Source organism: Colias croceus, chromosome 5 (assembly GCF_905220415.1).
Source record: "Colias croceus chromosome 5, ilColCroc2.1".
NCBI lineage: Eukaryota > Metazoa > Arthropoda > Insecta > Lepidoptera > Pieridae > Colias > Colias croceus.
In genome coordinates, this window is record NC_059541.1 from 272538 (window position 1) to 297704 (window position 25167).

At 36.8% G+C, this 25167-nt stretch overlaps 3 protein-coding genes across 4 annotated transcripts in view; 1 reads left to right on the forward strand and 2 right to left on the reverse strand.

The window, feature by feature from the left end:
* Positions 1 to 347: 347 nt before the first annotated feature.
* Positions 348 to 2513, reverse strand: LOC123692114 (double-strand break repair protein MRE11). The gene has a single exon (XM_045636757.1). The coding sequence runs from the start codon at positions 2399 to 2401 to the stop codon at positions 509 to 511; it is 1893 nt and encodes a 630-aa protein (XP_045492713.1). The 5' UTR covers positions 2402 to 2513; the 3' UTR covers positions 348 to 508.
* A 2076-nt stretch (positions 2514 to 4589) lies between these two features.
* LOC123692118 (uncharacterized protein KIAA0930 homolog) overlaps positions 4590 to 25167 on the forward strand; it is a 52394-nt gene continuing 31816 nt past the window's right edge. The window contains exons 1-3 of the mRNA XM_045636763.1: positions 4590 to 4955; positions 8810 to 8970; positions 10249 to 10431. Of these exons, the coding sequence (XP_045492719.1) occupies positions 4847 to 4955; positions 8810 to 8970; positions 10249 to 10431 (453 nt within the window). The 5' untranslated portion in view covers positions 4590 to 4846. The remainder of the gene's footprint in view (positions 4956 to 8809; positions 8971 to 10248; positions 10432 to 25167) is intronic.
* The window catches only part of LOC123692115 (phosphatidylcholine:ceramide cholinephosphotransferase 2-like), an 83587-nt gene continuing 66332 nt past the window's right edge, over positions 7913 to 25167 (reverse strand). The window contains exons 1-2 of one of the 2 annotated variants that reach the window (XM_045636759.1): positions 12776 to 13127; positions 7913 to 11832 (exon numbers count right to left, since the gene is read on the reverse strand). In XM_045636759.1, the coding sequence (XP_045492715.1) occupies positions 10484 to 11806 (1323 nt within the window). In that variant the 5' untranslated portion in view covers positions 11807 to 11832; positions 12776 to 13127 and the 3' untranslated portion in view covers positions 7913 to 10483. Of the gene's footprint in view, positions 11833 to 12775; positions 13128 to 25167 lie in introns of those variants that run through there. The other variant, XM_045636758.1, reaches the window with a different exon arrangement.

The window sequence follows — 25167 nt, forward strand, 5'->3', positions numbered from 1 at the left end:
ATAAAAGGCTTCATATGTTATATAAATGTTAGTCAAAAAATATGTAATTAAGGTGTATAATATATAAGAGATTGAATAAAGATATTTTTCTTCTATGGTATGTATTTTACTCCTAATACTCACATCACACTCACAATAATAGTTAATACCAATAGTATTCAATATTACACCTAATTTTTGGGTGATGCTTACATCAAACTGCTGAGAATTAAGCAATAAGCATGTATATTAAAAGGACTGTGCAGTTATGATTGGTTCAATAAAAGAGAGGAATTACAAAACTACTTTAAGTCAAGTAAATAATTAATCTACAGCTGAAACCATCGATTGTAATGATTGTAAAGAAATAACTGAAACAGGTTTATTCAATGAAATACAAATTTTTACTGTACATTAAAAAGATTCACAATTTTATCAAAAAAATTATACCTCTATAATATATTCAAGATATTATAATATTCTTACAATACCCTTAAATATAAATACTTATGAGATAAAATATTATACACTAATCAGAGATTTCAATTTCGGAAGAGTCTTTGCGGCGACGTAACGTACGATCACTGGTGAGACTTTGAAGCCACGATGTAGTTTTCTGTGCAGCTGATCTCTTGGGCGTCCGTCGCTCGGGCACCGGCGGCGGCGCGGCTTGCGGGGACTTGCCTCGACCCTTGCCCCTCCCGCGCCCGCGCCCTCCACGCGCACCTTTACCGCGACCGCGGCCCGTGGATGTGCTCTCATCGTCGCTCGACAGCACTATAGACTCCCTTTTCACTAGTACAATTAACTGTTTCTCATCTTTACGCTTGGCCTCATCTTTCGCACTCGCCGCATCTATTAAGCTCTTCAACTGATCGGCGTCAGCCGCGTCTAACGCCTCTTTGCACATTCGCATACGATCATTCATCTCTTCTTCGGTTTCAGCTGTAGATTCCAGGAGTGATTCGACGCAGCGGCGGCGATGCGCATCTAGAACGCGACGAAACACATCATCATCACGTTTTAATGTGAAATCTTTAATGGCTTCAGTGATGGCACGAACGGATAAAACAGATAGTTGTTTTTCAGGAGGTTGAGAATCATAGTAAGCCTGTAAAAGAGTTTCAACATCTGTTACTTCTGATGTAACTTCCACATGAGGCGCCGTATCGTCATCTTCAGAGACACGCTCTTTTTTATCGCGGATCTTCTTTTCCCGCTTCATAATTAACAAATCATTAGGATTCGCTACTTGACCATTAAAATTTTGTCCAAACCTTACACGGTTAAAATCCTGGTCATCTCTTTCATAGAAAACACTGAGCCTAACGAGGGGCATGGTTGGTTGTTTGGGATCGCCACTCCTAAGTTTTTCTGCTTCAGCAATGGCCTCATTTACTTTAACTTTCAAGAAATTTTGTACTTTTTCATTTTCATTAACATTATCCTCACCCAAATTTTCTTCTGATAATACAATTGTTTTAAATATGAATGGCCTAATAGTTTTTAAGGGAATTGGTGTGACTATATACTCTTTTTTGTGAAGCTGCAACAACGCACAATGTTTAGGTAAGGCCTCACCGGCTGCCATAGAAGTGGCCACAGTGCTACCGGGCTGGATAACAAAGAAGCCTTCATCTTCCCTTTTTACATCTTTCATTGGGAACACCTGACTGTCATGCTCATGCCCCCATATAACTAGATCTAAAAATTTGGGCAACACACTTTCAGAAATATAATTGTTGGGACCTCTATCAGCTCTGTTTTGATGTAACACAAGTATGTTGAACCAATCTGCTCCATTTTCCATGAGATCCATTTCAACCTTTTTTTCTGCAAACAAACGAGCGAGACGCTGGTCTTTCAAATGACTCAATCCATATAAAGATAATTTAGTATCACCCTTTTGAATTAGCACTGGAGATATCCGGACTTTTGTGTAATCAGTCCATTTGCCGAAATAATTGACTAGACCAGTGATAGATAATATGTCGAGAGAGCTGACGCTGCCTTGACCGACAGGGTCATCGTGATTTCCATGAATAGACAATATTGGATACGACACGTTTAAATTAGGATCTTCGTAATTAACAGCCCGTGAAAAGTTTTCCAATTGATCAGATAATACTTCAATGTTTATAGGCTTATCGCCAAAACAATACTTGCGAATGATTTCCGTGCATTTGTACATGCAACTCGGCGAGGGCTTGGCATGATCGAACAGGTCTCCTCCAAGCAGTACGAAATCAACATCATACTGAACAGCTGAAGATAGAACTTCTTCAAAAGCTATAAAACTATCATCGCCGCGAACGGCGTCGTTTTCTTGATATCCCAAATGAATATCAGATGCGATTAAGATGCGCAATGTGTCGTCAGGAGACCAACCATTATCATTTAGCACCATGTTGTTATCGGACATGAATTATATTTGTATTTTGAAGTAGTTACTTTATTTTTCTCAGTGAAAAGTTAATAAACACATAAAAGTAGAAACCGCCAAAACCGGCAGCCGGCAGAAACAAGCACTGCATCAAAAACGACATTGACATTACAATTAGGTCATGATAAATTAAAAAATGTCTATTGTCTGCGTTCATTTTATGTTCATTCCCTTTAATAAAGATAAGTCAAGCAAGAGTAGTCAAGTTTACAACAAATAAACACTCAAAAGCGAAAATAAATTAAATATATAAAAGTTAACTACTAACTATTTGAAGACGGGGCATGCGAAGTCTAATAGGAATATTTTCTACAAACACTTACGTGACTTACCAATGCAAACTTAGCACACTGCACAAGTTTGCATTGGAATTTTGGGTAGAAAATGACCTTGATCGATAGGTCTCCGTTAGGTCCTTTAAGGTCCCACATCTTTTTCGTTAGATCCCCTTTAGTTTTTTTTAATATTTTTTTTAAATTTTGGGTATAAAAAAAATACACTTTAGCACCTCATCCATAGCAAAATTGGCGAATTTTATCAAACTCGTATTCTTTACCGTTAGGTCCGTAATCTCATCATCATTGAAATTGTTAAATTATTTATTTTATTAAAATTATAAAATAATTAAAACCTGCGCATATCGATAATTTTTTCAATTTTTTTATACCCAAAATTTATAAAATTATTAAAAAAAAATGTGTGCGTGTACTAGAGTACACACGTAAGAAGTGAAACTTCTTTATGACCTTATTTTTCAAAAAATAATTTACTATAAACAATATTACAGAATTATGTAAGTCCAACACGCTCGTCGCTTCGCTCCTCGCTATATTTACACCGGCCGCTGCTGCAACTCGCTCGCTTCGCTCACTCGGCTCGTGCGGTAGTTCAAAATTTCGAGTTATAGAGTTTTCAACTTATAAAGGATTTCGACTCGACAAACACGTGTTTACGTGAGTCATAGATTTATTATCGTATACTCCTTAAATGTTTTCTAAGAAACTATAGTGTACATTGTCGGCACGTTCCTTCTTAAAGTCGGTAACTTATTTTTGTTCGAACAATAGATGTAATAAATTCCTAATGATTAAATTGTAAAGGATGTACAATAAAACGTTGCTATGTTCGACATACAGAGCTCAAATTTAATTTTTCGAGTCATAGAGTGAAAATATTTACCAAAATGGCTTGGAGGGACTCGGTGATTATTTCGACTAACAGAGGGTAGGGATTTCAAGTAATGGAGGTTTTGGTGTTTGAACGGAAGGGAACAAAACATTTATCGAGATTTGGAGGTTTTTGACTTATCGAAGTTCGACTCAACGGGGTTCTACCGTATATAATATATAATATGTGCATCATTAATTTCTGACTGTTTCAAGATTTGGTGCAAAATAAAATAGTGTGTAAATAAAATTTGTAAAATTAAATGAACAAATGAAAGAAAATAGATAAATTGTACTAAAAAAAGCATAAAATAAAATATTCTATATTAAAAATGTGTATCGATAAAAAATTCCGTATATAAAAGGTATTCCGTAGATTCCGTATACAATAGAAAAACGGTCAAGTAAAGTGGTAGGACGTACGTTAAAACGATACGCTATTCCTACTCCACTGGAGAAAGTATACGTCGAATCACGCGTGGTAGGGATAAGAAAAAGTTGGCGCGTAACACAAAAATGTCACGCTCACGGCGTAACGCAAAAATGTCACGCTCACGGCGTAACGCAAAAATGTCACGCGTACGGCGTAACGCAAAAATGTTACACAAAATTTTTGTCCACCCCCGATAAAGAAGTTTCACTCCAAAACTAAAGGGGACCTAACGAAAAAATTGTGGGACCTTAAAGGACCTAACGGAGACCTATCGATCAAGGTCATTTTCGACCCAAAATTCCATTGATGGGGTGCTAAGTTTGCATTGGTACACTTGTACTACATTTTCAAAATTTTTAATATAAAATTTCCTGTATACTTTTTGAGGTTTTTCAATTATTAGCCATTTAATTTAAATCATGAACATGTAATTTAATGATAAACTCTATGATCGCACCCTTTTATTTGCCTTTTATACACAGAACAGATAAAACAAGTTTGATATCTCGTTTTAATGTTCTGTGCTAATACTTGACGTTGACTTTGACATTTCTCTGCAATCGGCAAGACAAGACCACTGCAAATTGCAATGGATTTTTTTTATAAAATTTGTTTATAGTGGTGTATATTGTTCTTAATTGATTACACTAATATTTTCAATAAAAGCTAGATTTTTTATCTGATGGTACCTTACCTACAGTTGTTTACTTGCCAAAGAAAACCAATGCAGTAGGTGAAATACGCACAATTCAGGATTTTTGAGTGATGTGTTGACAAAAAAGTTTCGAGTGTTTTTGTTTTGAGATAAACGGGGATACGATAACGATGGCATTGGGAGGATCCAATTATTTGCAACACGCGACAATGTTGGAACAATTGCTGGAGGAAATAAATTTTCAGCGAACCAAAGAGATGCGGCAGTTGATGAAAGACGGTAAGTGGGCGCTCGATAATTTTAACAATATTTTCTATATAAAATTAGGTAGATAGTTTGCTCAATAATTTGCTCTATGATCATCTTAATATTTTCGTAATTTCTACACATATCTAAATACAAATGTTACAACAATGCCACATGAATTAAAATCAAATGAATTTTTATAATTAAGTATGCCAATTTATTCAGCTAATATAAGTAGGTGGTAGGTACCTTGATTGATGATAATAAACAAGATCAATTGAAACATAATCATTACTATCAATAGTGGAAGGATACATTATGCAATGTCAATAAATCCTTTTACTAAGCTTTTGGAAATAAATAATAATAAAAAAAAAACAATATACGTAGCATAAAACTTAAAAGTAATATTTTACACTTTTGTTTGTTGCAGCCAACTGGTTAAATCATGTAACAATTTAGATTGGTACTTTAAACACTTAAATGAACAGCATTATTATTTATTATCTGCCTGAGTGATATGCAGCATTATGCTACAGCAGAGCTGATGTTTGGCTTGCGGTTTGGCTATCAACCAGTAAATTGGCCAAACAATATGGCTTGATATCATTACCAATATTCAGATTGATAATCCAGTTCCAATTTATCATTTAATATTAGCTGTATTAATACATATCTATTGACCCAATTATCATAAATTCTGTATCATTTTGGTGTACATATTATATATATTATACTTGTCAGTCAGTCTAGAGACTCATTGTAATATTATAAAGCTTATGTTATTCATCAATACCAATTACCAATTTAATACTTTGGAAAAGAGAATTAACATTTTTTTATAATTTTATGAGAATCAGATACATTCAGAGAGTTTAAGAAATCTCAAACAAATATATGATATTCACAAGGAGATATACTAGCTAGATAGTGTGTTGAAAACACAATAAAACTTATTTTACTCGATAGAAAAAACTCACAAAAGGTACCTCTGAAACAATATTTTGATGCTTAAAAACCATACTAAACTACATGCAATCATTCTGTTTTTCGGCTATAATTCTACAAACAACATACTAGAATAATAGTGTTTCTTGTTTCGCTGATTTTTTTTCAGCCAGAAATGTTTGTTTTTGTTGTAGAATCCATTTCACTTACTTTCATTATTTGCAATTTTGTAAATTTTTGTAAATAATAAATATTAAGTATGGGAAATGGAAATCATCAATAGTATATTGATGATTTCACTGCCTAAGTAATGTATATATATTTAGAAGTGAAACTTCTTTATCGGGGTTGGATAAAAATTTAGTGTAACATTTTTTCGTTACGCGTAACATTTTTCCGTTACGCGCCATCTTTTTCTTATTCCTTCCACGCGTGATTCGACGTATTTCTGTAAAGTTGCATAACTACTTATAGTAAAATATTTTTTCAAAAATAAGGTCATAAAGAAGTTTTTAAGTTTTTTGTATTTAGACAGTCCATTTGTAAAAAAAAAGAACTATTTTAAAGTTGATTTAAAAACAAGATACAGTACATTTAATCTTTAACAGTGTGGTACTGTAATACAGAATAAAATATTATGCCAAATTTATTTTCTTGAGAAAAATATTTTCACAAATTTATTACAACGCCATCTGGTGGAAAACGAAGAAAACCAGCACAATGGCAATAACAAAATGATATAATTATTTTTTAAATGGTAGAAAATACTTGTAAAATTAAAAATGGTTGTGAAGAAAAAGTAATTGTTAATTAAATTTGGCAATCTAATAAACATGTATAATGTATATGTCGTGGTCATATCGTAGATTTGATCATTTCATGATATGAGTGGCCATTTCACGAAATGGTCGCATATCGTGAAATGGCCAACATAGTTTGATCAGATCGTTAAATCGTCAACGTTTCACGATTTGGTCATCCACATTTGGCCAGATCGTATAAAATATAAAGAGTCCATAAAATATTAAAAAAAATCAGAATAACTATATTCTAAAAACTTGTTTAATGTCATTTAAGTTAGTGCCGCGGTAGCGGCCGGCGAATGCCAGAAGCGAATCGTTTTTGCAATAGAAAACAGTTAGGTTAGGTTAGGTTAGACTTTGATAAACAACGCACGAGCCGAGCGAGCAAAGCGAGCGTGCCGCGGCAGCGGCCGGCGAGTGCCAAAAGCGGATCGCTTTTTAAAAAACAAACAATTATAATAATATAGTAGTAGTTTCTTAAATTATTTTATTTAAGTCGCATTTTTTCTTAAATACATATAAGATATCCACATTTTCCATAGTACTCGTACCTCTTCGTCGTAAATTCTTTGCTATGACTTTCTTCATAATATTGTTATTAAACGAATTATGAAGTTTTTAACTGCGAATAATTTAATTTTCACCAGCGGCCGCCATCTTATCACATAAACACAGAGCTTGCAGCGCCTCTACCAACGATTAATGTAACTATTTTACGATATGATCAAATAATTTTGGTCATTTCATGAAAAAACCGTGCGTTAATTGGCCATATCGTGAAACGATTTCTTATCATTGATCTGCCCAAACCACATCATGATGTGGCCAAACTAAATTGGCCATTTCACGATATGCGACCATTTCGTGAAATGGCCACTCATATCATGAAATGATCAAATCTACGATATGACCACGACATATATACATACATAGACGAATAGCCGCTAATGTTCACGACTTTTATCTACTCTTTGAAAAATCTACATCAAATTAAAATAAGGATTAATTTATAAAAAATATAATGCACTGCATTTTCTAATCTTAGTATTCCATTATATGTTTTTATAGCTCAGTAAATGTTACACTAGAGAGACCTGATATTACTACTTAGTTATTTAATAAAAATATTCATTCATAATACCATGGACCCAATATACTCTATATTGGTCTTGATACTATATTGGTCCATGATAATACTTAAAAATATTGGACATGGGAATGTGACAAAAAGAAACAAAATTTAGAAAAAACATTTATTGAACTTTGATCCACAACAGCAATGGTATAACTGGTTATATCTTCAATTACACAAAGTTTTCCTTTCTTGCCTTATTATCTCTCATACATAAATAAAATAGTAACTATTTGTATTCTATTGACAATTAGTTCAAGCACATCATGATAACTAAAGCATCTGCATTATCTTACGGAATGTAGATTAATTACATTATATCATTCATAATTTACGCCATTCACTAAAATTTATGAACGGTTATTTGATTTCATGAATTTACAATTTCAGTGTTTCATTACACAGAATAATGAGAACAAAATATATCAAAGTTCAATTCTAAGGTTCAATTATTACATTATTTTATTCGTCTTCGATCTCTTAAACAATAAATTATATTTACAATATATAATAAATATCTTTCGGAGGTACAAATCTCATTTCATTTTTGTTACAATTCATTACGCATGACTGCGATAAAGCGACATGTTCAGTGACCAATATATATATACAGAGGAGCGAAGCGGTGCTCTCGCTCAGTAGCCACGATCCAAACTTAATAATATAGTGACCTTGACCAAGCTTAAAACAATCCTTAAACATTAAAATACATTAAAACATGATATAAAGTGCATTGACGAAGCAAACATAACTAGTAATTTATTATCACATTCGATAACAGTATTCTAAACGATTTGTTTAAAACTGAAATATTAAAACAGCTATAAGTTAACTATATACAATCTAATAGTTAAGGGTAAACAATCCTCGAAGGCACTTGACTTTAGGTAACTACACTGGCCGTGGTGGACTCGGAAGCGATGAAAATAGATTAAATATAGCAAAAGAAAGATGAAGAGGGTTCGGAAATAGGAAACGAGATAGTATTAAGTGTGATTTTTCAGATTCCGGCTTCGTAGTGCTGCAGGGGACGACGTACTGGACAGACCTGTTCGTGCGCCACTTCCTGTTCCAAGAGGAACAGTCTATAGACTGCGACGATCTACTGTTCTTTGTCCGCAAGCGACACGTCAAGGGTTCCTCCCGATACTTGCCCAAATACGAAGTGAGTACCGAATAGCCAGCAACTCGCGTGGGTGCACACTCCGTGCCACGCGACCGAAGTGGAACCAGTAAAGTAGGTACACGTTGAGCGAATTGTTGTTCTGGATTCAATACGAGGTTACACTTTGGTCGTGTGACAGTTGTGTTGCTACAGATCATGTTACTTAAACTATAAAAGAGTAAGGCCGACTACAATTATTTAGATTTTAGTTTCCGCTCGCTTACACGACAAAGACAACAATGTTACATTGCAAAGATTAATTTTAACAAGTGTAGAAACAAATTGATGTATAAATGCAATGTTTTCTATATAATTTCGATTCAATGTTATCATTGAGGTTTTACAAATACGTGAAGATAAACACTTTACATACTAAGATATGAGACGGTTATCATATAATAGGTTCTTGCTAAACATCAATATTCAATTTCAATAGTACTTATACACAAACCTAAGCATTATTTAGCTTGCATTATGACGTATTTAAAAATATTTAACTGGATAGACCTTCACGTATCGAGTCTTTGTTCTGATTTAAAAGCAAATAATGTAAATGAATTCAGTTTGTGCAGCAAGTCACAAAAGTATTTATATTCAGACTATCGTTATCTAATGTCGTTTAGCGTATAGACTTGCCATATATGTTCATTGAAATTTCGCTAGATAAGATCCTAGATTTAGCACCATACGGATTAAAATTATCAAATTCTACGAGAAATATTTTTTTGGAAATACAAAAGTCTGCTTTACAACAGTTATAATGTACTTTATTTTAAACAATATAAAAATATTATTTCTTACAATAGGCTGCTATTACAACAAGAATGTACTTCGTAGTATGCACTAATACAACCACTCGCCTCACAACACACGCACGCACTCAGTCAACGTTATTCAAAAACGAATCACAGTATATTTTTTGTTAATAAATAGTATGTTCTTTGTTAGACTCGAGATTGATTATAACCACTTATAAAATATACAATTATAAAACAAAAATTTCAAATTTTCAACAGTTGACAGTTCATTATAGTAATTGATCATTTGTTATTGTTCATCGTCAATTAAAATTTGATCTCTTAATCTATTAACAATAAAAGCATACAGAGGTCTTAGGTATTAAATAGAACATTTTGCGCTAGGGAGGTCGCTACTCGCGGCACGCACAGAGTCTATCGTGTATCACATGTAACCGCCGTGGGCGCGCGGGCCCCGCGACGCGCTCGCACGGCGCCAGATCGAGGCTAACCGCTGCATCGCCGGCCGGCTTGTTCGCAGACTGACGTCGAGGTCTTCCGCAAGGATTCCAAGAAGCTGCCAATCGGCGATCCCGAAATCGACTGGGAGGAGACCGTCTACCTGAACCTGATCGTCCATCAGTTCGACTACACGCTCACCTTAGCCATCTGCACGCGCACCAGTCCAAAGGAGCTGCAGGTGCTGAAGCGGCATTCGCAGAAGGTGAGCGTCATACGCGTTCCGGCGGGGGCGGCGACGGCGGACGCGCGCGTCACTAGCTGAGGCGGCTGAACAGCTTGGTGCGCGGCCACGGCAGCGGCCAGTCGTAGCGCCGTGGCACAGGCCCGCGCACGTTCCGCTCCAGGTACGTAAAGATCCAGTACCACCACTCGCGCTGGATCATGTAGTGGTTGTACCCGTTGCCGGTCCGATGCGGCGTTACCAGCAGAGAGTGGAATGTCCAGAACAGTCTGGTGGTTATGTAATACGCGATTACCACGTCCACCGTGTAGTGGCCGTGGGCGAGCAGCACGAACGACACTCCGAGTAAGGCGGAGCCCCACATCGCCCAGTGGACAGGCCAAAGCTTCTTTGGTGAATATTCTGCGACTATGAGGTAACTCAACACTAGGACCATGGTGTGTCCCGAGTAAATATAGTCTCCACAGTAGGTATGCTTTCCGTTGATGGACAGGCCGAATCCTGATATTAAATAGAACATCCTTCTTATAACTAGAAGCGGTGTCGTATTGTTGCTCTTGGGACTGCAATAATACGTTGTGCTCGAAACGGGCAGGACGGTTACGAACATGGTGAGCGATCGGTACAAATACAGGAGACCGATGATGAAAAACAAGCGGCGCGCGACGATAAATCTGTGTTTGTGGAAAACTACCACTAGCATTGCCACAGTCGTCGATATCATGATGAGATATTCTGACACCGCCAGTCCCCAGTCCCGCGCCGTTATGTTATCTAGCACTATATCATTCAGTGGGGCCGTTGTGTTTCTGTCTGGAAGTCGCTCGTGCACGAGCGACAGAGACATCATGTTTATGCATACGCATATGAACAGGAAGAAGAATGAAATTATTGTCTTCCATATTTCCTTTGGATATCTTTCCTCCCTGACCGTGCCCGGTGGCAGTTCGACTATGAAGTCACCGGCGTGAGTGCGCTGCGGGGAGTGGTCCTGATCGGGATCGGACTCGTCTGTGGTCGGTTGGGGCGCGTCCAACTTGACGTTGCGAGCCAGCAGCGGTTGCCGCTGCATGAGTTCAGCTTGGTTTGGCATTTCACGAGTTTCGTTCTGACGGCGTGACGCGTTGTTGTTTAGGTCATTTCGGTTGAGACGAGCTTCGAAGTTGATTCCTTTGATGTCTTCACGGGCCGTGTCGGTCACGATGTCCGCATGGCACACGGGCGGCGCAGGCGGGTGGCTGGCGGGTGGCGACGCGGCGCGGGGCACCAGCGCTAGCTGCTTGGTGGGCAGCTCATTGGCCAGGTACACGCGCACGGACTCGACGAGCGGCTCGGCGTAGTTGATCTGCTTGGGTGGCGTCGGCTCCTTATCCGGGGAGCGAGCTGAGATCGTCATCCAATCACCATTGGATTGAATAGTTCCTGAAATTGAGAAAATATCTCTTAAAAAATGGATCAACTTGTTTGTTGAAAGTGACGAATATATTACTATTATTACTATCAGTTATGTAAGTAGATAATGTGTTTGTTATTTTTATAAGAAATAGGTTCATAATATGGAACTCACTATAATCTTAATATATATAAATCTCGTGTCACAATGTTTGTCCTCAATGGACTCCTAAACCACTTAACCGATTATAATAAAATTCGCACACCATGTGCAGTTCGATCCAACTTGAGAGATAGGATAGTTTAAACATGTAGGTACCACGGGCGAAGCCGGGGCGGACCACTAGTAGATTATAAGTGACGTGAAACGAACAGCGTAATATATTGAATAAAAAGGAAATTCCGGTTGGAATAACATACAGTATGATCTTAAAAGTGTTTCAAGATACAATTAAATAGGTATTTAACATTGTTACTCGTTAACTAAGTGTTTACGTTAGCAAAGTTAATGTTTTTTGTTTCTCTTAGCAAACAGAGAAGTCATTATAAATGATTATTGTGCGAACTAACTACCTAGTTAGCATTGATATTTAGTTAATTGAATATTTATTTTTGAATTTAAAGCAGTTTCATATTCATTACTTGAATGTGAAACCTCTCACTTTCACCGAGGTTAGATTAATATTTTAACACGAGTAATTTAAGACGTGTCTATTAGATCAAACGCGAGTGCGGTTCAAAGACCGGGGGTTTCATTGTGCGAGCGGCGGCCGTTCTCTTTGTCATTTGCTAATTAGTGTTTGTCGCGATGCACATTGCACCGGTCCGCCCGCACGAGCCGCGGCCACCCTGATGTGTTCGAGAAACTGACAAATATAGATCGTCCGATAACACTCCCCTGGCGACACGGTCGCGTAACCATTTCGCACTAAAAGTAAAAACATAAGAAGTAAGTTCTATTGTCGACACTCACTCGATCAATGTGCGAGTTGTCATTCTGGCCGACTGTGGCTCTTCATCGATTCGGTCGTCCAGCGCGCTCAATAGAAAGCTAGACCCGCGTCGACAAACGGCGGGCAAACGGGGGCGCTCACACGAAGGGCACTTTTATGATACAAAAATGATAAACCGAGATGTATTCCACACGTCAATCTTCATTCACAACACACTGTCACACTTCGCACAGAATAACGGCCTCGCGGTGTGGCCTGCGGTAACGAACGTACTTGCTAAAAGTCGGACGCGTACTAGAAAAGATGTAATTCTCGTTGGCTCCGGGACGGCGTTCGTTTGCCGTCGACTCGGTTCGCGCACGCTCGGCTCAATGGAAATAATTACGGCGCGTGACGTCACCGGGGGGGCGCCTCCCCCGCTCCCCGCTGCTGGGCGCCTTCGCCCGGTGCGGCTGCACTGAGTGCGCCAGCCGGCAATCGCCGTATCGTGGGATGGATAATGCTGCTCGGAGCTCGCTACTAGCTTGCGATGATGTTGAAGCGAGTTCTAGTTAAGTAACCGTTAATCGAATACCTTAAATCAATTTATCAATGTTGTACATTAAAACGAGGTATGGAAGAGGGTTAATATTGGCTTTAATTGTGTTTATTTAAATTATTTACTGGCTAAGTGAATAATAGAAAGTAAGCTTAAGTCGTCGTCCTATTATGCATTAAGAAGTGGGCCAATGAGACAATACTATCGCGACGTTATTGTTCACGATTAATGTGCCATAAAAAGGCGCAGTAAATACGTCGCATAATTCTGCACATGCAAATTAGTTGGGGGTCACGTTGACAGGACAAGTTTAGATACTTACTCCGTAACACAGCTGTATTACGATTACGGTATAATTAACAGAGATGGAATACGCTTAAAACGGTTTAATAAATGTTAAAATGTAACATCTGCTGGCGTGCATGCAGGCGAAACGGTTTGTTTTCACCGGGCTTCAATAATTGATTGGTTCTAAGGCTCATATCTGCGTTATCGGATATTTGTTACGGTCTTATCTCAGCTTACAATGTTAAAGAAGGTTTATATATATTTAGCATGTTATGCTTGGTAACTTAATGCGATAAAATGAAAGATAATTTCTTAATATATTCTAAAAACTTGTTTTCCACATACAATTATCATATCTTCAATTGTGCATAAAATAAAATATGCAGTTGGACCAGAAATTGTTATCTGCAGGCGTGTTTGAAATGATTCGTGATTAGTCATTCCTATACATTCACAACAATATTAGTGGGCGATTAGGTGAACCTCGTTCGGCTACAAATGGACGGAAATATAAAATATGCGGGCGTTGAGTTAATTCATCTCATTGTGGATACTGGACACCGTGACTGTTCGCTAGAACATTCCATTGACAGGCTTCATAATTACTCGCAGCCGACGATAACTCGTTCCGTTCAACTCGTACGCGAGTCAACAGATACTGTTTGCGGTTTGCTCAGTTTATATCTCAGCAATTTGCTCTTTGCTTACTTCCTTGGCTTATGAGTAAAGACATTGACGTAACCTTAGGTATCGAATTTAAGTGACGTATAATTCTGTAACGATAATAAATGGACTTGGACAAAAATTCAGGAAAATTAACTTATAAAATATTTGAAAGACTTTGAACTTAATATCATATTCCTTTAAAGTTCTAACAATATTCATGCGTATAAATTTATACTCGTGTGACGAGAATTCGTTAAAATGCTTCTGGAAGTTTACGCGGTCAATGTGAACGGTTTGGGTTCGGATCCGGTTTTTGGCGGGCGTCCGTTGGCTGCGGCACCCGGCCCGCGCGCTAGACCCGCCCCGGCGAACATCTGACGGAATCTCTTTCAAGGTTACATCCGCGCTAAGGGACCACAGCCGCGACATATGACAGTACTCGAGGTATCGACGTGTGGGCTTTGGATTCTATTGTATTTGAAATATTTGATTCTTTACCTGGTTAGGGTTGATAGTTGTTTACGGGTAATACAAGCTGTAATATAAGTACTTACCTACCTGCATATTAATATACTCTATTGAGCAAGTACGCAAGACAGGGAACAATATTTGAATGATAGGAATATGTCTCAACGTAAGTAAATTATGTACATATTTAAAATCTTATAGCGTTGCAAAATAAATTAGCTGAACATTCGAGATGTCCCCTGCAAAGTTTTTTATAGATTCTGATTAACCCTTAATTACTCGCGTCCATATAGTTACACTTACGCTCGCGTGGGGTATATTTAACCCCAATTTTATGATGGGTTTTGGGCAGGAAAAAGCAAAGATTGTTAAATAAACTTAAGATTCTTTATTAGACGATGCGCGTAGTACGAAGGGTAAAGACGGAAGAGAGAAATTATAAGATGACACATAGGTATTTGACATACACATTTGTTTATACAAACTCTTTTCACCAACACTGGCCCTTAAACAAATGTGTAGGTACATAATTATTGTACAACATTAAACAAGTTTAGTTTTTACAATTTAAGAATTTAACAAATTTATTGTAAACCTAAACACGTTACAAACTTATAATGCTTTTCTTTAGTAAGTGGTTTTGTTAAAATATCGGCAGTCATTTCAGAAGTACACAAATAATTCAAATTAACAATATTATCTTTTACAACTTCTCTTATAAAATGATGCCGCACATCTATATGTTTCGTACGAGCATGATACATAGGATTCTTACACAATTTTTGTGCTGATTGGTTATCATTAAAAATCGTAACAGAACAATGCCTACCTAACAATTCATACAACAGAGTTCTTATGAATAACGCTTCTTTACAAGAATCTGATAGAGCCATATATTCTGCTTCTGTGCTAGAAAGAGCGACTGTTCGCTGTTTTCTACTTTCCCACGATACAGAACATTTCCCAATTTGAAACACAGTGAAACACCCAGTGTACGACCTACGATCGACCTCACACGAAGCCCAGTCAGCATCAATATACCCATTGATGTCTAGACCACTTCTACTAAAAACAAGTTTGTAGTTTACAGTACCCTTTAAATACCGTAGTACGCGTTTCGCGGCCTTCCAATGACGCTGATCATAACAATCATTATACTGGCTCAGCATGCTTACCGCGTGCGCGATGTCTGGCCTGGAGCTAACTGAAATATAATTTAAACAACCAATTAAATTTCTATATTCCAAATTCTCCTCCTTTTTATCAGCCTTTACAAGTTTCAATCCCGATTCCATTGGAGTTTGAGCTGGCTTACAGTCAGTCATATGAAAACGGTCTAAAACATTCTTTATGTAACTAGACTGATCAAGATAGATATATCTTGTGATGCGCATACCAAGTATATGGCTGGCTGGCCCTAAATCCTTCATTTCGAATTCTTGCATGAGTTTCTTCTTTATTTCAACTTTCATTTGTGAATTTCTGGTTGAAAATAATAATATATCGTCCACATACAACCCAATGATGACTAATTCTTCACCATTTGATTTAAAATACACGCAGGGCTCTGAGGACAGTCTTCTGAAACAAAGTTTTGTAACCAACACATGGTTTATCTTTTCATACCAAGACTTCTACTTCTACTGCTGTCAGAGTCATCTAACTCAAAAATACACTGTCTTCTGGGATTAGTTACAATCTCATTTTCTTCCCCTTTTTCTGGTGATAGTGAATTTTCAGACTGTGCCACTTCAACATGAGAATCATTTGAGTTTAAATTCTCAGTCTGTAAATTATTTATCATCATGAAAAAATCACCATTTTCACATTTTTCAGTGTTTTTTGTATAGAATTTGTTTTCAAAGAAAGCAACATCCCTTGATTTAATAATTTTGCTGAGATTCTCTGGATCAATCAATCTATAACCCTTACTATTTTCACAATATCCTACAAAAATGTAAGGTTTACATTTTGAATCTAATTTCTTACGATTCTGTGTCAAGGCATAAACCACACAACCAAATATACGTAAATGGCTAAGATTCACCTTCTCATTAGTCCATTTTTCCTCTGGCGTACTACCGTAGACTGCTTTTGTAGGGGACCGGTTCTTCAAATAAACAGCGGTATTGACCGCTTCTGCCCAGAACTGCCCATCTAAGCCTGCGTCTCGTAACATGCTACGAGCCTTCTCGACGATTGTCCTGTTGGCCCGCTCAGCAACACCGTTCTGCTGAGGCGAGTGCGGTATGGTAGTCTGGTGAATGATGCCGTTATCCTTCAAATATTCCTGGAATATAGAATTGACATATTCGCCTCCATTATCCGTCCTCAACAATTTTATTTTTCTATTGGTTTGGTTCTCCACCATTGCCTTGAAATGTTTGAAGTTATCGAAAACTTCACTCTTATTTTTCAGAAAATAAATCCATGTTTTCCTACTACAATCATCAATAAACGTGAGGAAGTAACTAGCACCACCGAAAGATTTCACTGGCATAGGCCCGCATAAATCACTGTGTACAACACCTAACAGTTCATTTGACCTACTTTGTGCCTTCTTAGGAAAAGGTAATTTGCTAAGCTTCCCCTTAACACAAGCTTCACATTGACTGAACTGTGATTTATCATAAGTAATACCACTAGCCATACCTTTCATTAACAAATGCATACTCCTCATATTGAGATGTCCTAGTCTCCTGTGCCATGTCTCCTGCGTAACAGAGTTAGCAGCCGCCTGGAAACTCAGCTCAGTTTCTTTCTTACAGCTCTCAGATGCTTTCTTCTGCACTAAATCTTGAGCTTCTGTATTTACCTTGGTAGTCGCAGATTCTACACTATTCCCTGAAAACATAGAACAGCCACCACATCCTACCACACACAGATCACGCTCTCTAACAGATTCTGCAGTTTCTAATTGATAAACACCATTTTTATGTACAGCTGTAGCTGCTAGCTTTTTACCATAGAATATATTACAACATTTTTCATTAAAAATAACTCTAAAACCCTTCCTAGTTAACGCACTGACTGACAACAAGTTTGTAGCTAAATTCGGTACATGATAAACTTCACTGATTGTTTTGATGCCTAATTTCAAATTTACTTTTACATCACCACGACCAGCAGTAAATAGTTTTTCACCATTAGCCACCTTGACTTCAGACACATAACCAGGAACAAAGTTATTTAGTATATTCCTGTCATGACACATATGACTACTCGCACCAGAGTCTATTAACCATATATCATTCTGCACACAAGCTGATAATGCTGTCAATAGTAACTGGTTTGTTGAGCTCTCCGCCTTAACTGGTTTCACAGATTTACAGTTCCTCGAGAAGTGACCAAGCTTCTTGCACTTAAAGCATTTGATTTTCTTACGTGCCGCCACCAACGCTGTTGAACTCGTGTCACCTTTTTCATCACGTCGATGCTTCTCCTGCATGAGCTTCGCTTTGACAACTTCACTCGACAACTTGATATTAGAATTTTCAAGTGCCATTATGAGTGGATCAAAGTCTTGAGACAAGCCACTCAGTAAGAGAACTGCAACGAAATCGTCTTCAAGAGGTGAACCAATATCGTTCAGCTGTTGACTTAGGTCGCTAATCTTCGCAACGTAAGCTTCCATGCTTTCACATTCGCATAATTTTGTTGCAAACAAAAGACGAAGCAAACTCAGTCTCCTTGACAACCCCTTGTCTTCGTACGCCTTTTGCAAATTAATCCATGCATCCCGCGCCGTCTCTGCGTTCCTTACATGCGTAAAAACCGAGGGCTTTACTGACAAACAGATCTTAGCAAGAGCTTTCTGAGATCTCTTCATATAAGCCGCATCTTTGACATCTTCAGTTTTATCTTCCGAAACGACGTCCCATAAGTCCTCGTGAATGAGTAGCATTTTCAGTTGGAACTTCCAATTACTGTAGTTTTCTATGCCGCTCAACTTCTCCACAGGAGTTAAAATCGAAACCGATGTCGATGTCGCCATTTTTACATGTATGGACGGGCGTTTTAGTTTATTTATAAAATTACTTTTATTCTGCCAAAACTCAAAAATAATTATATACAGAGCAAAGATAACGTCCTGGGCCCATAACCTGATGGGTTTTGGGCAGGAAAAAGCAAAGATTGTTAAATAAACTTAAGATTCTTTATTAGACGATGCGCGTAGTACGAAGGGTAAAGACGGAAGAGAGAAATTATAAGATGACACATAGGTATTTGACATACACATTTGTTTATACAAACTCTTTTCACCAACATTTTAAAGGTACAATAAAACATATTTTTAATGACATACTTTTATTTTTATTATAAAAATTAGAAAGAGACAACATTGTTCTAAATTATTAACTATCTTTAATCAATATAAATGTAATAAACTTTTAAAGATGAAACTTTAAATTTAGGAAGTTTTTAATCAATACATTTATCACATATCATAGTGGAATGGTCGTGACAATCTTTCTGGTGGCATTTGGCACACATAAATCTTATTTTTTTATCCTTTGACCTTGGACAGATATGGCACCTTTTATAAGTTGTCGATGGACCACCTCTGGAAGTGGGGCTAGGATCCTGAACTTGAGCATTTTTTTTCCGTTTTTGTATGGCCCTAGGCAGTGTGGTAAATATAACCATAGGCCATATTTTGTACGTATTTTGCCGACGTTATAGCTAACACACATTTGGTTGAGTTGTGGTCACTCTGGATCACGTCCTCGTCTACCTCATCTTCATCGGGACTATCTATGATGCTTTCTTCGTCGTCTTCCAAACGCTTAACAATCTGGTAGTCAGAAAGAAGCTTAATTGCCATTTTAGGCGTTCTAACCTAAAACAAATAAACAGAAAACAAAGATAAGTAAAAAACGAACTATTTAGTATATGTACTGCACATTATAAAATAAAAATACATATACTCACTCGTCCAAAAAAAGTTGCACGAATACTCGCGTGGGGCAATATATACCCCAGACGCGATCTCCTGACACAATCACACGACATGGAGCGGCGCTCGCGACTGATTCGCGACGGGGAAGGTATTTAGGCAGCTACTAAGAACGGCACGCAGGTAGCTTTAAAAATGGCGGAGATACGACGCTTCAAATACGCCGTGGGGTCAGATATACCCCACGCGAGTAATTAAGGGTTAAGCGACTCGGCAGTTATTAAAGAAGATTGATTTCTTTGTATGGGTGTATTGGACATAAGTGGAAGTCGTAGAAATCTCGTTGACCTAGCGTAATTGAACGTCGCACTTGAGGCCGCAGCCGGTGTTGGAGAAAATTCAATTTATTCTTCCCGCATATCTTTATATGGATCTATTTTGAGACGATCTATATTTTTGCTATTGGTACATGTAGTTTCAGAACTAGAAGTTATTTTGCATCGTGAGGTCTGGATTTTAACATGTGATGGTTAAGATTATATGTGAGTTAATCAGAAAAGTTTTACATTGTCTGACATCGTTCACCGAGAGCTATCCTATCCGCTTCAAAATTTGTTTGTGATGTCCCATTGTTTGTCAACAGATTTCTCATAATTAGCACGAGTTATCAGTCGGGAAGGTGAGTCGAATGTGAGAACAATTGAGTGGCTCGTCACATCGACATGCCATCGATAAACGAAGCAATTGCTACAAATTGGCGTTGACAGGTCTGCAGAAGTCGACCACTGGCTAAACGTTCCCACAGTAATTATATATGTTGATATTTCGTTTTATATATTCAGTTCACGTTTTAGCAATGACCTTATGAAGATTGAAGGTCGTAAGTAGGTTTTTTGAGACAGAAAAATAGCCTACGCTAAAGGTTATAAGTATATGCTAAAATTCATTAAAATTGCGTCAGACGTTTTGCTGTTACGGAAAACGCAATCATAACACACTTTAGTTTTCATAATATTAGTCAGGATAGAGTCTGATCTTATTTCGGTGTTTCATTCATAGTCGATTGAATTTTGTTACTATTTATTTTAACTCAATGACAGATAGAATCAGTTGATTGCCTTCAATTATTTCTATTTCCACGCGTTAGTGCTGATTTACACAGGGTCAGTAGTCGAGTCAGACGAGTCAGTCGCGGCGCCGAATTTCGGCGCCGCGACTGACTTTAACTGTTTACATAGACTTCAAGCCTCTGTACTGACTTTAAATCTGTTTACACAGGGTTTTTTTTCGGGTCAGCACTGATTTGCCTCGAATTTGTAGTCAGTTACTGACCCTGTGTAAATCAGCACTTATGTTACACGGACGCTAAATGAATCGTAATACGTCGTTTATTCAATAAGCAATTATTATCGTCTGAATAATAATCAGTAATCATAGAATATTCTGGGCAACAAATGCAGGCAACAAATGTAGTTTATATACTAACATACAACAATGTACTTTTTGTTATTTTTCAAAAAATACAGTAGGTATTGTGTACTACACTGTACAGTCTGCAGAGGTTAAATTTGAGCGTGGAGATTTATTGTGATGTCACATCTATTCTGTGTTTGTAATTTTTTGTCTGTTCTTCTGTATTATCTACCGTTCACTATATAATAGTATCTTTTAGTTTTTTTTAAGATAAATATTGTAATACACATCTACTTTGAATAAATCGTTTAGTGAGATTTGTAATTAGATTTGTATGTTGAATGTATAGAGCTAATTATAATACCCAGTAGGTGATTAAACAAAGGTTGTTCAATAATGTCGGTTTGCATTGTTTTCCTATTACTATGGAGTGTGTATCGTGCGGTCGCTAAATTCGTTTCATTTGGTAAATGAGGAATATTGATAAAATGATTATAAAATTTGTGTTGTTTTACATTTGAATTTATGTCAACAAGATTCATAACTTTTTCCTATTTCTTTGTAGGTCATTTTGCGTACTAGAGAAGTAGAGGTGGTCTCAAAGACGTTTCGGTTTTATGAATTTAGATAAAGCTTGTTTATTACGTCATTCTTCAAATCATGATTAGGTACTTATTTCTTATCTTATAATTGTTATTTATTAAGGATAACTAAGGTATAGTTGATCTTGATACCATATTTAAACCAATTCCATTCGGATGTTTACAATTGATAGACATACGATTCCACTATCACATAATAATTATAGTAGGTACGATAGGAAACCACATTATTAACTCCTATATTAGATTACAATATCAACATTATTTTGTATTTAGTTCAAGGGCAAAATACAGAGCTTTATTTGCTATCAGACTAGACTTGCTGTAATATTTATATGAACCTATATGTTGACACCTAGTTGCGTCCCGCGGTTTTACCAGTATTGCTACGCTCCTATTGGTCTTAGCTTATATCTTCTCTAGTTATATCGTCTCTAGTTTTCCTCTATAAATGGGCTATCTAACATTGAAATAATTTTTCAAATCGGACCAGTAGTTCCTGAGATTAGCACGTAGCCAAACAAACTCTTCAGCTATATAACATTACTTATGAATAATTCGATCATCTATCGAACAATATACAATATTGGTTGTTCATTTAATGCGATGTTCCCGCATATGGTTGCGGTCGACATCACTAATGATATGACTATAGATAGTGCCACACTGGTTACATTATGAGTAAATTTAACAACTATAACACGGAGAACGTTTATCTGGTACATTTTATGTAAGTGTTGCATAAATACTGCAGTAGAACTGACAGTTTTAAATATAAGGAGAAGAAGCTATAAGGCTTTTGCATAGGTATTTGTTAACTTATCAATTTTATATTAGGTGAGAATATTATTATATCCTGTTGGCTCCTTCTAGGCAGACGTGCAACCAAGTAGGCTACGTCGCCGCTTCCCATCAGGCGGGATTGTGGCCAAACTTCTGCCTATTGATAATAAAAAAAAAAATATTTTGATAGATTAAACCTTAGATTACAAAATAAAAGACAGATGGAGCGTTGCCGAACTAAACCGAATAATTTATCGTCATTTTCAATAAAGCTATGTGTGCTGTCATTTCGCCGCTGCACTGTACGTACACGGTGCTTCTGTGTGCGTGTAATGTTGCCAGATATTGAAAAATTTCCCAAATTTTTCCCCGACTACGGAAAAAAGAGGGTTAGGTTTTTCGAGTTTATGGATGTATGTATAATATTTCTTTGACACGCCCTGCAGTATAAACCGTTGGACCGATTTTGAGTTGTGAGGTTTCATTGCAATGATCTGAATTATTATGTTAGTGGCGGTAGTGACGTAGGCTATATACATAAATGAGAAGTCAAGTTTTAATTACCCGACTGCCAAAGAAGGAGGGTAATGTTTTTCGAGTGTATGTAAGTATGTATGTATGTCTTTTCCTTTGTGACCACCTGTAGCCTAAACGGCTTGATGGATTTTGATGTATGAGGTATCGTTAGATTTGTCTTGATTACGGGAGTGTCATAGGATACATTTTATCCTAAAAGTCCCACGGGATAAAGACATAATAATATTTTTTCTAAATTTCCCTTTAAAAAAATATGTATGCGGTATCATTAGATTCATTTCAATCACGGGAGTAATTAATATAGGATTTTTACTCTTTTTTTAGTGTGCAGTCGGGTATTTTGTTTTTTTAATAATTATCAACACTTGTTTTTATTAAAATTCTTTTATTACATAAAGTACCTGCCTACTAAAGTTATATATGGACAAAATAATTGTATTCAATTTTTTATTAAATAAATTACATAAAAAAAGTTTCAATATTAACTATAATAATTATATTATTTTTTATTTTTCATAATATATGAATACGAATAGCGGTAGTTTTTAGTCGAGAATACGGGACATTTTATTTTCATCATATCCATCATGGAGTTCACATAAATTAAATCGCTAGCGAAAACGACTATGACGTTTTTAAGCTTTATAAAAGTAACAAAATAATGTATTATGCTTATTAAAATAATCTAATAATTATCATGAACCTTTAGTGCACTATACAAATAATCACATTCACGATCGAAAAATCCAACAGCATTACCCTGAAGATCTTTTAACCATTTTACCGTTTTACCAATAAAAATGGCAAATTCATTTTCAAAATACTGGCAACATACGTTGAAGTTTTGTATTCCTTCATATCTGTAAAATTATTATTCGTATTAAAGAAATAAATCAGCCAAATAATCTACAGAAAACCTGTGAAACGATGTTTTATCTTTTTTTTTGTTTTCGGGAACAAATTTTACAGCGTTTTATTATCACAAGACGGCATTTTTTTACTAAAATTGCAAACCCTTTTTGACGTATTGCATGACACTTTATGCGTTATAGCAATGGTGCAGCGACGTATTTGTTTTTGATTTCGTATTTTCTTTGACAAGGGCGACGGGCGGTTGTCATGCTCCATCTGTACTTTATTTTGTAATCTTAGGATTAAACCAGAAGAAATGAAGAAGGTTGAAGTCCGAGTCAGATATAACTAATGTCAAAAATATTTTATTCACATAAGCAAAAAAACAAAAACTACGAATTGAAGCCTCAAAATATTCGAAGGTGTTTATAAGAAATATGCTTTAAAATGATAATTGAAGGTTGCATAACAGCAGGTAAGGCGAGGAAAGTGAAAGCAATGAAATTTAATATTTCGTTTTGCTGAAATTGTTCGTGCCGTTCAGTGCACCTTTCTTGCGCATTCTTTCTACGAAATTACATTTATACCGAACATCTTAATATATATAAATCTCGTGACACAATGTTTGTCCTCAATGGACTCCTAAACCACTTAACCGATTATAATAAAATTCGCACACCATGTGCAGTTCGATCCAACTTGAGAGATAGAAATTAGAATAGTTTAAAACTCAAATCGTTTTAGAGAAAGCGGGCGAAGCCGCGGGCGGTAAGCTAGTATTTTATATAGCAGATGTAGATGCGAGCTTAGTTTTTGGTCTGTAGTCTTATCTATTCTAATGTTCGCGTTGGTGCAAGATATACCAGACGTTATAATTTTCTATCCCTGACAACCTAGCTGGAACTAACTTAGCATAAATGGAAATACAATATCTGGCCATTACAATATGCGCTCTAGTACACCCGACTATCAAGAAATCAATAAGTATACAATAAGTTCTCTCTCCATTATTTGCATATCGACTTTCGAACTTTGTTTCAGTGTTATACTATAGGTCTGTCGAAGTTCTAGGGTACAACCTAAGCAGCTAATATAGTATATAATACTTAAGTGCTTTAATTGTGTTTTCGCACAAAAGCAGGTGGATTGTGACGGCGGGTCAAGGTGGTCGCACTGGAGTGCAAACTGGCCTACTTGCGGACCGGTAATTTGTGCCGAGTGCCCGATACCGCGGAAACTTCACCTATTTTAATTGTTTGCCAAGCTATATATCACGCTCGAGCGGTAGGTACATGCGCTATTGGAAAGAGGGGAATTAAAATTGGCTGGGTTACCCTCATCAAATTTGTCGTCGATGGAATTAACAGC

What these genes read in the sequence shown, in the direction of transcription:
- LOC123692114 (XM_045636757.1), bottom strand. Translation starts at nt 2,401, where the DNA reads ATGTCCGATAACAACATGGTGCTAAATGATAATGGTTGGTCTCCTGAC.